Source organism: Tetrao urogallus, assembly GCF_951394365.1.
Source record: "Tetrao urogallus genome assembly, chromosome: 5".
NCBI lineage: Eukaryota > Metazoa > Chordata > Aves > Galliformes > Phasianidae > Tetrao > Tetrao urogallus.
In genome coordinates, this window is record NC_136818.1 from 21,198,574 (window position 1) to 21,214,550 (window position 15,977).

The 15,977-nt window shown below is 47.6% G+C and overlaps 1 protein-coding gene across 2 annotated transcripts; it reads right to left on the bottom strand.

Moving 5' to 3' along the window:
* Positions 1-739: 739 nt before the first annotated feature.
* On the bottom strand, positions 740-13,248 carry LHX9 (LIM homeobox 9; the record flags this gene model as incomplete). Of its 2 annotated transcripts, none has more annotated exons than XM_079536207.1 (5): positions 740-796; positions 5,162-5,364; positions 10,234-10,589; positions 11,381-11,583; positions 13,075-13,248. In XM_079536207.1, 5 exons carry the CDS (start codon positions 13,246-13,248, stop codon positions 740-742), a joined length of 993 nt encoding a protein of 330 aa, XP_079392333.1. The 2 variants fall into 2 exon arrangements, with proteins under 2 accessions (XP_079392333.1, XP_079392332.1); XM_079536206.1 differs by lacking the exon at positions 740-796 and adding an exon at positions 3,778-4,035.
* Positions 13,249-15,977: the final 2,729 nt, after the last annotated feature.

Here is a 15,977-nt window from a genome sequence, read left to right on the forward strand (position 1 = left end):
CGTTTTGATTTTATATATATAACGTGTTGGAACTGCGCTCTACTGCTTTTTTTCAAAAGAAAGGTTTAAATTAGCTGGAACAATTAGCTAAGTGTTTACATAAAGTTAACTATGTTTGCATCAAATAAAATGTTTATTAATGAAAGCTATTATACAAGAAACATCAAAGAGAAATTCATCATACAGAAATGTACACTATATGTGACAGATGGAAAAGTGCATGCAGATTTGTCTCATTAAAAAAAAAAAAAAAGGATTCAGAAACAATAGTACTAAAGTTACTGGGTTTTGATTCCTATGATCTGGAATGAGTGAAAAGTTCTCTTTGAATTTACAAAAATCCATTCAACAGGTATGACTGGTACACACTAGCAAGCAAGTGGAATGAATGCACTCAGATTTTATTTTACAAGTACTTGTGCTTGACAAATGTGATACTTTTAAAGAAAAGTTTTCTTCGAATATGGGCTGGGTAGATGCTGCCAGGTTGCTCTGGTTTTATACATAGTTTCTCTAAATTTGTTTTTAATACCACACAATTTGTTGAAGCCTCCAGTTCTGTTAATTAGACACCATAAAATAACATATGTTTTGTTAACATTCAGGAAATGACATCAAGTCTTTTATTTTTATTTTTTGGCTCGATAGATTTTTAAATGTATGATTATCATAACCTAATATTGTCTTTGTCTTCACTGCAGTGGATTTCCGATCAAACTTTTCCCCTTCTTTTAATACTTTAGGGAATTTTCAAACGTCGGGATGTTTGGCTGTAATGCCCCATGATTTGTTCTCCCTGAAAGAAATCATAGTGACAATTTATTAAACTACAGAGCAACCTGGCTTTTCGGGGTCTGCAATTCTAGTTTGTGTTCAATACACCTAGCATTAAATCTTGCTTCATTTCATCATATTATTTAGGTTATATTCGTCATGCAATTACTTTAGCTGCTAGCTTTCTGACTTTTTTAGAAGCCTATGCTGGGGTTTCCATATCAAATCAGTGGGGCATTACTTGGCATGTTCAAAAAAGGGGGTTAAGAGGCTAACATCTAAATCGCACCAGCAGTAGCACATACATTGAATAGGAAGAAATCAAAAACCTAAGAAGGGACCCTACTTTAGAATACTTAAAAGGCCGTGTTTGCATGTTTAATACCAATTGTTCGCAGGTACCGTAAAAGCAAAGAGACACTCCGGAACATGTAGGCTTTAAATTAAAAAATAATAATAATAAAAACTGATGGGAAATAATAACTCCTTAGATTCAAAATGGTTTATTCACACAAATTTAATAGGATATATCACAATTGTTTGGTCCATAAATATTTAGGGGAAATAGTTTCTATACAATGCATTTATCAATAAACAAAGAAACATGGACAATTTTGCTAGACCACTTACTGTACTATAAACACGAAGCTCAATATATAAGATTATTGGATTTATCAACTATATCTGAAAGAGTGCACAACTGCTTTCTATGACATGTTTGTCCCCTCTAACAGGATACACCATAAAAAGAGTTTCAGAAATAAGAGGTAAAACAGTACAAAACTAGTGAGGTGTCAAAAGGGCTTAAAACAGTTAATTTAACAAACAACACATATATCCTGATTTTTCACAAACTTACTCCCAAGGTATATCATAAGGCACATAGTAGAACTGAGTTTTAATTAGTCTACTTAATAAAGTAGATCTCTAGTACCATATATTGTTCTGTCAAAGAACAAAATTTATAAGTATCAATATTTTTACCTGTAAAAGTGTATTAATAAAGATCTCAGCCTTACCAAGGTTGTTTGGTCTGGTTAGTGGTAAATGCCCATAAGATAATAGAAATAGGAAAAGTCAAGATTTAATATCCGTAGAAGATGATAACCATACTTGCTAAATATATAATGGCAAACACACCTTTCTTCTATTACAGTGTTAACATCTCTTCCATCATCTTTTTTTTTTTTAAAAATAAGCTACTTTTCTGTGCTAATTTTCTAAAAACCCTGAGCAAAAATTACAATAATGCACTTTAATGTGGGCAGTGAACTGTCAATATGTAACCACACATTTATACAGCCAAAAAGGACACCTTTAAAATATATTAAATAGCCACTTTGACCACCAAAAAAGAGATTTGATGGTGTCTAAAAAGTGGGGTATATGTGCAAAGTTATTCTTAACAATCCACTAAAAGCAAGACATAGATCTTGACTGGTTTTTGTTCGGTTTTGTTTCTGAGACTCTCCACAATCTAATTGGTGTTCAACTACAATAAAAGGATACAAATGAACATTCACCACTGCCCAGACCATTCAGACTTTTAGCTTAAATAAAATTAAAAAAAAGAAAGTTTGCTATTGTAAACTAAGAAATGTATTGAGATCAGCATCCACAAGGCTTCTGAGTTTATCTGCTTCAAAATTATCCGCTGCCAATTCCCAATTTCGTAAGAATTTTTCCTAACATTTTTTTCCTTTTATACAAAGTTAAAAAAAGGTAAAGCGTATGTTAAAGATAGCAAGGAACTAAAGATTTTAAGTTTGTGTGTTAAATAAAGAGTCTGATACAATCCCAGAAAACAGCTACAGTAAATTCAAAATAGTAATGAATAAATCATACTAAAATCATGTTCCTTAAACATCTTAATAAATTATATTTTGCTTATTTCCATTTCCCTGAAAAACTGTGATTTATCAAAAGCTCCTTTAACAGTACACATGCTTGTGCATCGTTGGCAATCATTTCAGTGCTCGCTAAAGTAGCTGGACGACCCCTGTTTGCTTTAGTAGTACGGCACGGAGGCCGAGCAGCAAACTGTCCCCTTTTTTTTTTAATTTAATTCTTAACCTGTGCCATTTGACTGCAGAGCAGAAGGAAAACCCCTCCCTGTGCAATATGTCAGATCAGAGGGACTCCCACCTCGAGCTGTTGCTCTGCTCTAACAATACCCTTACAGCAGCGAGCTCATTCCGCAAGGGCATTTCCCACCCTTGCCCTCCGTAACTCGCAGAGGTGAGCTCGGAGACCCACATCCTCGGCTGTGCTGGATGGGCCCCACTCCAGGCCCCCACCAGGTGCAGCCCTCGGTGTGGGCCGGGTGCAGGGCTGAAGGGCAGCTCTGGGCCCCGTGGGGCTCCCAGCGTGCCCGGGGGGTCGGCCATGGCCCTAACGCGTTACAAAGAAGCACTGGGACTTGCAGTCTGGCTACGTCATCGATTTAATCCATGTTGTATTTATTTGTCTACATTTAAAAAATAAATCGTACAAAACTTTTAGATGTGTTATAAAAATAAAAGGAAATCTCAGGTTCTGGAAGTGAACATACAATCGTGAAAGCAGCATTCTTTTGTCTATGATTATACTGACTTTTAGCTGATTATCAGGGAGAGAAAAGAAACTTTTGGGCTTTGTAGTCGTAGTGGTATTCATGTTTTTTTCAAGATTGTGGAAATAAGTAACATACAATTTTAAGAGGCACTTATTAGAATGACTCAGAACTTCTCTTCGTTTGTCTGATGAATTAAAAAAATTTGAGTACAATTTATCAACAATAAATGTTCGTTTATTATAGCAACATATTACTTCAAACTCATTTGCCAAGTGGCTGCAGATGCTACACATCAAGCTGTTTATTTTCCCAAATATTTTGTGGGTTTGTTATTTTGTTTAAAAAAAAAAAAAAGGCTTGAAAATAATCAAAATAATAATAATAATAATAATAATAATAATAAAGAAGAAGAGTAAGAGTAAAAAAAAAAAAAAAAAAAAACGGCAATGTTAGAAAAGGTTCGTTAAGGTAGTTTGTGAGGGGCTCCCGGGTTCGTGGCTGTCCAAGTTAGAGGTCACTGATGTCACTACAGTGATAGTGGGATTGGTCAGGTCTGTTAAAGTGGTCGCAGTGCCGGGTGGAGTGAGAGCGCCGCTGTCTGCGGAGGGCGGTGCCGGAAGTGAGGTGCCGTCCGCTTTATCGACACCCCCATTCTCCTGCCGCAAAAGGTTCCTTCTGAATTTGGCTCTTGCGTTTTGAAACCAAACCTGCAAACCAATCCCAATGGATTTCTTTACCGATGCTTGTTTGTTTGTTTGATTGTTTGTATGTCTTTGTTCTTGCTTTTACGCCATCTTTTTGATGTTTGATTTGCATGGCAAGTTGCCCACATCACTCTACAGCCTGGCTTGCTACTGGTGGTACCGGCTCACAGGCAGGCCCTGCACAAGGCCCGGGGCCCAGTGCCAAGTCCTGGGAAATCTGCTCGCTCACTCGCCCGACAGAGGCAACTTTTTGCATGGCCACTGGTGCTCGTTTCGCCTGGGGAGTTTTAGGGTCGAGACTCAAAGATGAAGGCAAAGGGTGAACGAGCAGATTTTGGCTAAGGCTTAAAGTTTATCTTAATCATTTTAAAAGACTGACAAGGAAGGAGGGGAAATTACACTGTCCCTGTCATGCAGCTTGTTGATATCGGTTACCTAGTCCTTCTCTTTGGCAGGGTTCACTGAAAGTGTTTTAGGTGATTTGGAATACAGACAAGAAATCACTGCTAATAGATTCTCTTTGTCCCTAGATTAGTGCCCTTCTCTGCATGCAGCTTACAACACATACCTCACTTTAACTTCTCTGAGCTAGCACACACCATTACACAGATTTTGTTAATGTCATTTGCTGAGCTCTTTCACAGGGAAGTAACTTTGCCATGGAGGCCCTTGGTAGTAAAAGGGAACAGGCTGATCCTGGAAGATCATACTGGTCAAAGTTTGCCTCCTGTATTTTGAGGATCTGCTCACTGAGGGGCCACGTTAACTGCCTCTCAAGAGCCCAAGGGCTTCACCCAGTATGTGTAAAATGAGTAGATTTGCTACCTCTGTCCTTAATAAGGTCAGCACATAGAGACTACAGATCCCAGGATGTCCCCCTGGTCATAGACTCTGGAGACAATTTCCTCGTCTTGAGGATGCAACTACTTATAAATCACATTTCAGTATTTGGCTGCCTTCAGGTATACATTTGGCACTCCCGTCATGTCATACCACACCCCTCTGCACACCCACTAGGGACAAACTAGCAAAAGTATTTATATATTGCTCTTGTTACACATATGGGAAATGCTATCGACTGGCAGCAGTAGGGGAAAATTCTGTCAAGCCTGCGATGGTGGCTTCTTACCTGCAAAACTCTCTTGGTCAGGCCTGTTTTCTGGGCAAGCTGCTTGAGGTCCTTGGCATCTGGGTTGTGGTTGATAGCAAAGTAGGACTTCATGGTACGAAGCTGGTGGTGTTTGAAGGAGGTGCGCATGCGCTTTGTCTTCTGGGATGGGGGATAAGGCTGCTGGTCTCTGTCCATGTGATCTGCCTCGTTCTCATTACAACCTGTTGTATGATAAACCAAGCAGCGAGTTAGTGGCTGTGCCTCGTGGATGATAAAGGAATCAAAGCAACAATCATCGCTAAGGTACTATTTGGAGGGAAGGAAGCAAGCTAGAGAGCAAGAAAGAAAAGAAGCGCTAACATGGTGCAAGACTAAGTATAGATGTGATAATTAGATGAGACAAAAAAGAACTAGAAGATGACCTTTTCTTATACTTAAAACATGCTATGTCCCCTAGGCCTTTACCTACTAAGGGCAGGCATAGAAAGTTATCTCTTCTTTGGCATTTATTTTCAAACAAGTCTTTTCCCTGTGGTGATGGTTTTGCTTTGGGCATCCAAAGAGTCATTTGAAATCTCATTCAGATTTTGAAATCTCACTCATTGAAACACTCTTAGCTTGAGAGAAGAATAAAGGTCAAGCCAGCATTCTGAATGTTCCTAAGCCTTCCTCCGAATCACAAGTACCTTTAAAAAAGATGTACAGCAGGAAAGTTTGTTATGACAGTTGATCAGGAAAGCAGAAAATCTGGACTTCTTTGCTGATAAAATAAATGGTTTTGGACTCTGCCTGAGATTTTAAGTGAACTTCTTGGAAACTTTTCCTCTGTAAAGCATCTCTAGAAAGTAGTTGGTCAAGGCTTGATTCAGGCCCTCCATCTCAGTCCCACCCAGCAGCAGCTCTTAGCTGGTACTGATTAACAAGATTCCTGCAAGCAACCAAGTAAATAGTGGCTCCAAAATTTAAAAGACTTTCCCCAATTTCTCTGATTCCAGATTTCCAAAGCATCTGTGAAAGATTATTTTGTTCCAGATTACACTTCTCTGGATGTGATTTTGTACCTTAGAGTGGCAGCTGTTCATGGACTTGTAACATCACCACTTAGCACTGGGGAAAGACACGACAATATTGGAAAAAACAGAAGAAGAAGAAGAAGAAGAAGAAGAAGAAGAAGAAGAAGAAGAAGAAAAACACCTGTTTTTTTCTCTTTAGCTTAAAAACAATTGGATTACTTTCAGGATACCACTTTGTAATGATAGCTCACTTAAACAGGAGAAGATTGAACACATAATCATAGCAAGGAGTACTAATGACTGAACTGAATTGAAAAGAAGTCAGAATGTGTGTAAACTAGACCAAGATTCATTACTTGATCATTTGAGTTTTTGAACAGCTCTTGGCTCTCAGATAGTGGATTATTTACTAGGGCAAGCTGATCCCAATTTCTCAAAAAAGAGAGAAGAGAAAGACGGAGAAGACAATAGAGAGACTGATGTTGACAGAGCTAAAAACAGGCAAAACAACTTGAAACCGAGAGAAAATAGAAAGCTTCTTGAAGGTGTTTTCTCTTTTGAATTATAAGACAAGTCAACATGAACAGACACTGTTAAGACAACGCTTTGACAGAAAATCAGGTGAATATTTAATTATAGTTAGATTTGCTTCTAGTCTTCATGAGAAGTCTATCTGCACTTTCAAACAAAGCAAACTGACACTTCAGAAAGCACCAGGAGTCGAAATTTACCTTAAAAACAATTTCAGGATAGATTAGGATTTACATTTACTCCTTGTTTTCACAGGCAGTCACACTGCCTTCAGTCAAATTGTGTGGGCAGTAACTCACCAGCTGCCATAAAGCAGATCACCAGATTCAGACCTCAGGTTTTCCATCAGACATTTGTAAGCTGTTTGTGTGCTTCCTTTTCCTGGATCATTCAGGGGTATGGCAGCAAAGCAAACTTCCTCACACTCCTCTGTCCTGCTTGCTGCTTTTTTTTTTTTATTTTTTCTCTTTTCATCTGTGATCTACTTTGTTTGGACTTTCATTTTCAAGAGAAAGTAAGAACGGAGCTCGGAGCATTCTCAGACAACCCCTGTTCATGCAGTGATCAGATCCATCTCCCTTTTACACGGGTGAAACAGCATTGTGTGGCTTTGCCACATCATCCTGCAGAACTTAATACCATTGCTTAGAGAACCAGGAGAAAGCAGAAAATTGGGCAAGATATTGTTGCTTATTTCATCGCAGTGGGATCAGGGAGTTGCTAATTTAATTTTGCTTTGGAAAGAGCTAGAACTCTTTGCTTTCTACTGCCAAGAATTTTTCAAGTGAACTCTTCTTAGTTTTTCACACACACATATTTATTATGAAGTAAAGTAAGCAGCTCTTGGAGCAACAGCTGTGTAAAATATTTTCCTAGGTAAATCTTCTTCACCCTCTCATTTCTATATCCTGTGAGCTGTAAGTCAACACAGTTGCCTCAAAATATATATCAATTCTATGATATAAGAGGTAATATAGAGAAAGCTTTGAATGTTTTAAGTAGTTTTGAATAGTTTCTTCCATTTTTTCACATTAATTGCAGACAGTTCACAGCGCGAATGGCTTTAGCTCACAACATTTTGAGTTATTTATTGTTGTTTCCACTTTACAGCTGAGAAGCAGAAATCAAACTACTAAACAACATGCAAAATAGAAAAGCTGTTGTAGGTGCGGCAGTAGAAGCCCATTTCCCACCCTGGCCCCATGCTTGGCTCCTCCACAACAAAACTCATGCACAGGTCTGAGTCTGATCATGGGGGCTGTTTTTGAATACATGGATTTTTGCGCACAGCTCTGTGGGGCTGTTGGCCTAATCAGGGTCAGCTGCACCGGTTGGCTTTAGAAGTCTGATTTGTTTCTGTAACAGCCTGCCATCCCAACGCAGCCAGCTTCGTCAGGCCTCGCTTTGCCTGGGGAGGGAAGTGCCCTGTTCCCAGGAAGCAGGCAGCTGTAGGAGCACACTCGGCATGAGCAGAGTCTGCTGGCGTGGAGCACACAGTCCAGGACAGACATGTGCTGGGGGCTGCAGGGTGTGAGGCTTGCGGGGCTGTGCGGGCGTGCAGCAGGCTGCTATCCCTGGGAAATGGGATGTGGAAGGGAGGATGCCAGAGTGCAGGGCAAAGGATGGGAAACGCGTGTAGGAAGTGGCTGCCAATTATTGAGAAACTTTATCTTTCTCCTCTTTCAAGAAATAGTTCCATCCACTGCAACTCATTTCATAACTGTCAGAGGCTTGTTTTCCTCCTCTTGGATCTGCAGCACAGCAGGTCAATGGGCTGGACTCGTTTGCACCAGATGCATGCTTTGGCTGCAAGCTGTATTTTCTCAAGACTGTGTGTAAGCACTGGACACTGCTAGATAATGCTTAAAGCAAAAAATACAGCCCAACCAGATCAAATTCCTCAGCCATCTACATGAACCGTAAGACATCAAATTAGAGTGGTCTTCTTTGTTTGTTTGTTTGTTCAAAATTAGGTGAGACCTCAATGAAATGGGCTATATTTTCATAGTGGGCAGTGGGTTTTAATCTCACTTTGCAGTCAGTGAATCTTTCAACCCTTGTGGTTGTAACAAAGAAGACTTTCAGGACTCACACCCAAAAACTGTGACCGCGTTCACAAGTAACGTCTCTGTTGAGTACGTCAGGAGTGTCTTATCATACCCACAACATTTCTGATGCTAATTCTAATGATAACTTATCCGTAGAAATAATTCTGCTTGGGGACCTGGGGAATTCGGGTGGCCAAGTGAGAATTCGAGAGAGCGGGCAGATGGGGACCCCCCCCCCCCCCACCAGGGGCCGGCACTGAATGAACCGGGGCTGTGCCACAGGTTCGCTTTTCTTTAGCAGCTTTCAGGACTGATTGGAAACCGCTCCGCAGCCAGGGATTCCAATGTCATCTTCAATTAACAAGGAACAATTAGCGCAGTGATTACCCCAGCTCCAAGGTCTACGCATCAGAGGAGATGAAATAGCCTCGCACAGCCACCCCGTTCCCAGCCGCGGCCCGTCTCACAGCAGCCCCAGAGGACGTGCCGGGGAGGGCTGCAGTCTGTGCGGGGGGAGCCGTGGGCTGCTCACGGATCTCTGAGCAGCGGCCCGAACTGGGGCGGAGGGAGGGGGCTGAAACCGGCGCGGAGCTTCCCTGGCCGCATCGCCTGGGGCAGCCGCTGCCCGCTCCCTGCCCGCTGCCCCTTCCGGAGGCTGCTCTTCCTCCCCAAGCTTTTGGGGAGGCGGGGGCTTTCTGTTCGGGTTTGTCCTCTCTACTTTCGGCTTCCGTCTAACGAAACTCTTAAAGCGCCTGATAGCGCGTAAATCTCCCTTCCCTCCAGCCCCTAGCACGGGGTGCTCGGGCACGGCGTGGGTACTGAAGTGGCGGAAAGAGAGGAAATTTAATAGAGTCCGACACTCGTTTCTTTCCTACCGTTAAGAGAGCAGAAACCGTTCCTGTTAATTACATTTGTTAAGGCTTCGTTATGGGGAACAACATTTATTCGTTGGCCTCTTGTGCAGTTTGATTGTTTATGTGCCAGTAAACCGGGATTGTTTCGCCTGGAGAGTTCAGTGCTATGAATCGGAGACCTGCTCTGACTGCCTGCACATCGTGCTGGCCACGTTCTAGCCTTCTTTTGCTCTACTTTTTTTTTTTTTGCTTCTGATCCTTTTGGACTCTTATACTTTGAAATCTAAATGATGAAGTGTTTTCATTAATGAAACACAAATAATGGCAACGGTATCTCCAAGGTTTCTATAGAGAAAGGTGTGGTGTTTCTCTGGTTTTTCTGTTGTTTTTGTCTTTACCCTGGTAAGCGGCTAAGTTTGAGTGTTTGACATTAATGGGCACAGACAGCCTTTGAGGAGGGCTGCTGTTAGCTTTCCTGCAAAACTCCAACCCTCAGAGAGCCGTTGGTTTGATTTGCCAATAGTTACGCGAGCTGGGGTCCGGCTGAGCTCCCCACACACCACCCGGCCCAGGGGAAGCCCGAGAGTGTTCCGAGCCGAGGACGGGGTGGGGGGTAGGGGGGGGAAGCCGGGTGAGCTGCCCACCTGAGTTGTAGTTGACGATGTCCACTCCCAGGGCAGGGCTCTTTCGTTTCCTGGGCCTCCCCTTCTGCACGGTGCCCGTGCCGTTGAAGTAGGGCAGGGCCAGCCCTCCACTCTTGGCTGCCAACTCGGTGTAGCTCAGCTGAGGGGGGTATTCTCCTTGCAAAAGGGACTCGAAGTGGGCCCTGCAGTAAACCAGGTTGTCCTTCATGCCAAAGTGATCGCCCGTGGTCAGAGTCTTGTTACAGGTGGTGCAGGTGAAGCAGCTCAAGTGATAAACCGACTCTCTGGCTCTCATGACCATTTCAGAGGCTGAGATCCCAAGGTGGCAGCGGGCACATCTCTGCACGGAGAACCTTCTGAGGGAAACGAACGGTGGGCATCAACTAGAAAGGTCAAGGAAGACCTCGCCACGGCGCTGTCCGCCTCGCTCCTGCCGCGGGAGGTCGGCAAGGAGCCCGGGGCCGCGCACGTCCCTCCCCGCCCCGGGACGGCTCCCGCAGTCCCCGCAGACACCCGGCACCGCTGCCGTCGGGCAAACGCCTCGAGTTTTCCGCCCGGTTGACCTGTTCGCTTAGATCTTGCGGCGAGCAAAAGCTCCCCGCCGCCAGAGCGCGGAGAGAAACGCGGGAGGGGAGAAAACGAAGCGGCCCCATCCTTTCGGTCGTTTAGAGACCAGAAAGGCCGCGGAGGAGTGGAGGCTCCCTGGGGGAGCCGAAACGTTCGAGCGAACGGCCCCCGCTCAGCCCCAGCCGCCGTCTCCTCGGGGTTGGGCTAGGGGCACGGCTCCGCACGGTGCGGGCCTCGCCGCTGTCCGCCGCCCTTCGGCCGCTCCGCGCCGGGGATGCGGAGCGCCGCGGTCGGAGGGAAAGTTTCCGCCGAGCCGCAGGCTGCGTTCCTGCGCTTACCCGGAGCGGCGGGAGCCCGAGGCTCGGCTCTTTCGTCCCTTCCCGTGCCGCCACGTGCTCGGCTCCCCCGGCCGCCCGCCCGGTGGGTAAACGTGCGAGACTTTTGTGAGGGGACGCGTGAGGGGGTAGCTGGCCGCAAAAAGCTACTTCGCGAGCTTCCCGTGGGGAAGAAAAGAGCGGTTCGGTTCGTAATGCCTGGGGAGGGGACGTTATTTTGAACCCGTGAGAACTGATTGCTGTACCTGTAGTAATCCTCCTTGCAGTAAATACTGCCGTCCTTGGCAAAGCAGGTGAGTTCTGACTCCAAAGCCAGTTTACATTCACAGCACTTAAGACACCTGAGGTGCCATTGTTTGTCAACAGCCAGCAGGTAATATCTGTCTGAGATCTTCCCTCCACACCCGGCGCACAAAGCAGGCTTCTCGGGGCTCATGGGGGGCATGTTCTGCAAAACAACAGCGCAGGGATCAGACACGGAGCGGGGCGGCCTTGGGGCTGCACAAAGGGACCCTCTCGGGCCCGGGCCAACAAGTTCAGCTCACCGGGGTTCAGCTTTCGCGTTTGTCTCGTCACACCACTCCTAACCAGCTCGTGTCTTTGCAGTATGTGAAAGCTGCTGATTAGGCCGCAGCGAGGGGAGAAAAGCAGATTCTTAGGGTTTCTGAAGTTTAAGTCAGTAGTTTCCCCATCGCTTTCACATTCTGATATTAGAATGCTCCCGAAGAATGGCGTTTTCAAGTAGAGAAACACCGTTTTGCCACACTAGAAGTTTATGGCAGAGGGTGCATGCTTGAATCAATTTTCTGGTGAATTTTCTCCATGCTTAGAACAGCCTAACCCCGTGCTAGGCAAAACCAAACACTTTAAAGCAGAAATCAAAGAAAGGTGACAGGTGGCGATGCGAGGGGCAGTGGTGGAGGACGCTCAGCGCCCCACCGGGCAGGGACGCGGCCCGGGCTCAGCCCCACCGCGCGTCTCTCGGCCCGAAGCGGTGCGGGTTCCCGGGCAGCTCCGGGAGCGCCGCTCGGGACAAAGGCGGGTGGAGGAACCGCGGCAACAAAAGCTCGGCCGAGAGGCTCCGAGAGGCGCCTGCTGAGAAACGGACGGGAAAAAAACGCCCCGAACTTCTTGTTCGAAAGTCGCAACCGTTTTAAAGTTGCGACTCCGCGTTCATTTTTTAAATCTGAAGTCGTTTTCCTCGCCCCCTTTTACAGCAATTGAAAAAGCGAGTGGAATTTACATTGCAAATTCTCGCTGAACAAAGCGGGAGCTATTTAATAGAGAGGAGAAGACCCCGCGGCTGAAGCGGCAAGGCGGGCTGCAGGCCGCTACTCTGTGCGCTGTTCCTCGTGCGCGGAGGGCGGAAGCCCCACAAAGTTGGGAAGAAAGGGATCCCGTTCTCCATCTGCCGTGACATTAATGAAAACCTCGGACCCGGCACTAGAAAGGGGAGATGCTACTAAACGGAATAACCGGCCGGCGCTGCGTTCGGAAAGAGCAGCACCTCCGTACCGGTCCCGCACTCGAGACCAAAAATGGTTACGAGCAACGAGCGGCCGTGGGTTGCGGGTCCGTCCGAAGGTGCCGGGGGGCACGGAGTGCGAGCAGCCTCGCAGCCTGCCTGCAGCCCCTCTCCCACGGGCACGGCGGCCGGACCGGGCTGCTGCTGCAGCGGCTTTACAAACGTCCCTGCTGCGATTTCACGCATTGCCCCTTACTCCAGAAAGCACTCGCGGCAGCAGTTGTGAAACAAACGACTAACGGAGCCCGGCACACGCAGCGCCCTGCGCTACAGCAACAGTGTCGGGGCCGTACAAGCGGGACAGGGGCAGGGCAGGACGGGGGCAGGCAAGCTCCCTTCCCCGAGGCCGAACTGCCCCGTGCGGGCCCACGCTCGCAGGGATCCCCCCTTCGGGAGGGCCGGCTGCTTTCTTACCGTTTCTCGGCCGTTCATCTGTCCCCCTTTAGCCAGGCGGGACTCGGTCTTGGATCGCCTCTCCATCTCCTCCATGATTCCTTGGATGTGGCCTCCGGAGATCCCGTGGAAAAGCATGGCTGGGGGACGGAAAGGACAAGTATTTTCTTCTGCTCTGCACCCCACTATTTCCATATACAGACCCCAGAGTCTTTAGATCATCCAAAATGTTTACACCGAGGCGCACGGCACAGGGAAGGAGGTTGCAATAGGAGCTTCTCTTTGCTCAAGCACCGAGGGCTTCCTGAAGGTGTGCGGAAAACAAACAAGGGGAAGAAAACGTAATAATAATTAGTTTGAAAAATCAAAGAAGAAAAACGAGCTAAAGGATCTGTTACTGTTCTGGAGAGCCGGGGCTCCTGACCGGAGAGACTCGGACCTGGGGCGGCAGAACCGGTCGGGAGAGGATATAGTTTTGATTACAAAGAAAGCAAAAAGAAGTGCTATTTTCAAGCAGTCCCTGGTTGCTTTAAAGTTCCCAGTGCCTGTAGGTTGGATTTGGGACTGCTGCCTTCCGGAGCTCTGTCCAATTTGTTAAGAGACTAAAGCCAGCCCATTTTTGATAATTTAGTAGGAGGAGTTCTCTCCCTTGAGCCGCCACTGATTTTTATTCAGACAACAAAGACCTGTCATACTCCTCTCAACCCCTAGTGATGGGCAAGCAGCGACAAACATCGCAGCCGGGCCTGTGGGTGGGGTGGGCTTTATTACCTCCCCCAAACGTCGAGTCCCGCGAGGCGGCGGCGGGGCCGGGCTCCCCGGGGCCACTCTGTACAGCGGGGACTCCGTGCCCGGGATCGGGGCTCCGAGAACGGCGGCAGCCGGGGGCTCCGCTCGGGTCCCGAACGGTCCTCGGGCGCAGCCCGCCCCGCCGCCGCCGAGAGGCCCCCCGCCCTCAGCCGAAACGGGACCTCGCCTCCCCCCGTCCCTCGCCACTCCGGCTGCCAGCGGTCATCGCGCGCAGGGGTCCGGGCGGCGCATTCCTTCCTGGCTAATCTCTCTCCTGCTCTCCCTCCCCTCCACTCCCCTTTTTCCTACTTACTTTTCACACTGCTCTTCCTCGCCTTTCCATGGAACAGCTGCCGGCTGTTTCCTGACACCTCGATCCCTACCGAAGGATCTTCCTGGCGGCAGCTCCGCGCTCCCCTCTCCCTGGGGGACGCTCTACACCGAGCCGCAGCGCGGCCGCTGCAAGGAGTGCCCCAGCCCCCACTTCCTCTGCAAAGCATCCCAGAGCCATCCTCGGGGGCTCCTCGAGTCACCTCTTCCCTGTAACCCAAGATCCAGGAGGCCGGTTTCCTCCCTTCTCTTTCTCCCTAAGTAGCTAAAATTAATGTTATTTGCAGATTGAATGTTGCTACATTCCTCCGAGTGCCAGAATACAGCTCATAAAACACAATTTCACACAAAGATGAAGTCAATCAAGTGAAATAAGCCGGGATTTTTTTTCTCTGTTGGCACACTAGACCCCGGACAGCAGGGCTGCTATTTACTGTAAGTAATGTAATTAGCCCTTTTGGATGGAAATCAATGCGTTGTATGTGCGTGTGTGTTTTAATAAGAGTAATAGCTATAAAATCGACGAAGCTCAAAGGGGTGAGGGAATCTCCCTTAAAACGGGCAGAAATCCCCCACCAGCCGTGGAGTCCTGCAGAGCAGTGCCGGTTAAAGACGAAAAAGGGGAAGAAAAAAAAAAAAAAAAAAAAAAAAAAAAAAAAAAAAAAAAAGAAGAAGAAGAAAAAGAAAAAGAGAAAGAAAGAAAAGAAAGAGAAAAAAAAAAAAACTGTAGAGGGGGAAGGAGGAGGGAGAAATGGGCTTTCCTTGGAGAAAACAAGTCAATTAGCACAATGAGCCATCAGGAAAAAATAAAGGAGGTGATTCGATCCGGGGGCCGGGAGCCGTTCCGGGCCCCCTCCCTCGCAGTGCCTCTCTGCCCTGCGACCGAGCCCAGCCGGGCCGGGCCGGGCCGCGCAGCCACTTCGTGGAGCGGAGCGGCCCGGGAGGAAGGAGGGAGCGGGGAGCGCGGGCAGCCGGCGCCGGGGAGAGGGCTGGGAGCCCTCGGTAGGAGCTCTCGGCCGGCGCACGGCCGTCCGGCTGCGCGCAGCCCTGCGCCTGCCCGGCGGTCGCCTGCGGTGAGGGCAACATCTCTTCTAGAGACGAGTTTAGTCATTGCGTGAAATATTTCCACTGTGGTGGCACGTTCAGGGTTTGGGTTGATTTGCTGCTAGCGTTTTTTTTTCGTTTGTTTGGTTTTTTGTTTGTTTGTTATTTTTTTCTCCCAACGAAATGTTCCTTTATTCCCGTCCAGCTATTTTGTGGGGATCGCTGCCTGCCCCACAGCAGAGAACAGTTTTGCGTTGGCTCCGCACTTCCCCCCGCGCCGTGCAGCACAGGCGATGCTCGGGCATCCCCGAACCCCGTCCTCCCTGCGCGGTTCCTGCGTGTCCCTGCCGGTCCGGGCGCTCTGGGCAGCGACGTGCCGCAGGTGCGGGGCCGAGAGCCGCTCCTTGACAGCGCCGAGCCCGTCGGTACCGCATTGCCACCTCCGCCCGGGCTCGGCGGCTCCGTCAGGAATAATTGGGCAGGCTCGTAAGCAATGTCAGGAACGACGGAACCTCCTCCAGGCGGGCGCGCTTAATTAATGAGAGCGCCCTTCCCTTCTGCTCCATCAGGTAGCGTTACGGATCCGCCGCTCCGCTAACGGAGGCCGGAGGTTTCTAAAGCGCTTACTGATGAATGTGTTGCTTACTTAAGGGGACATCAAAAGTTTGTTGCTAGCATCAGACGTGAGCTCTCCGTTTCCAAGGGCCCGCGGTAGCTCCCGGTACACCGGGCTCGCTGTCCTGGCACCGCTCCGCTGTGGG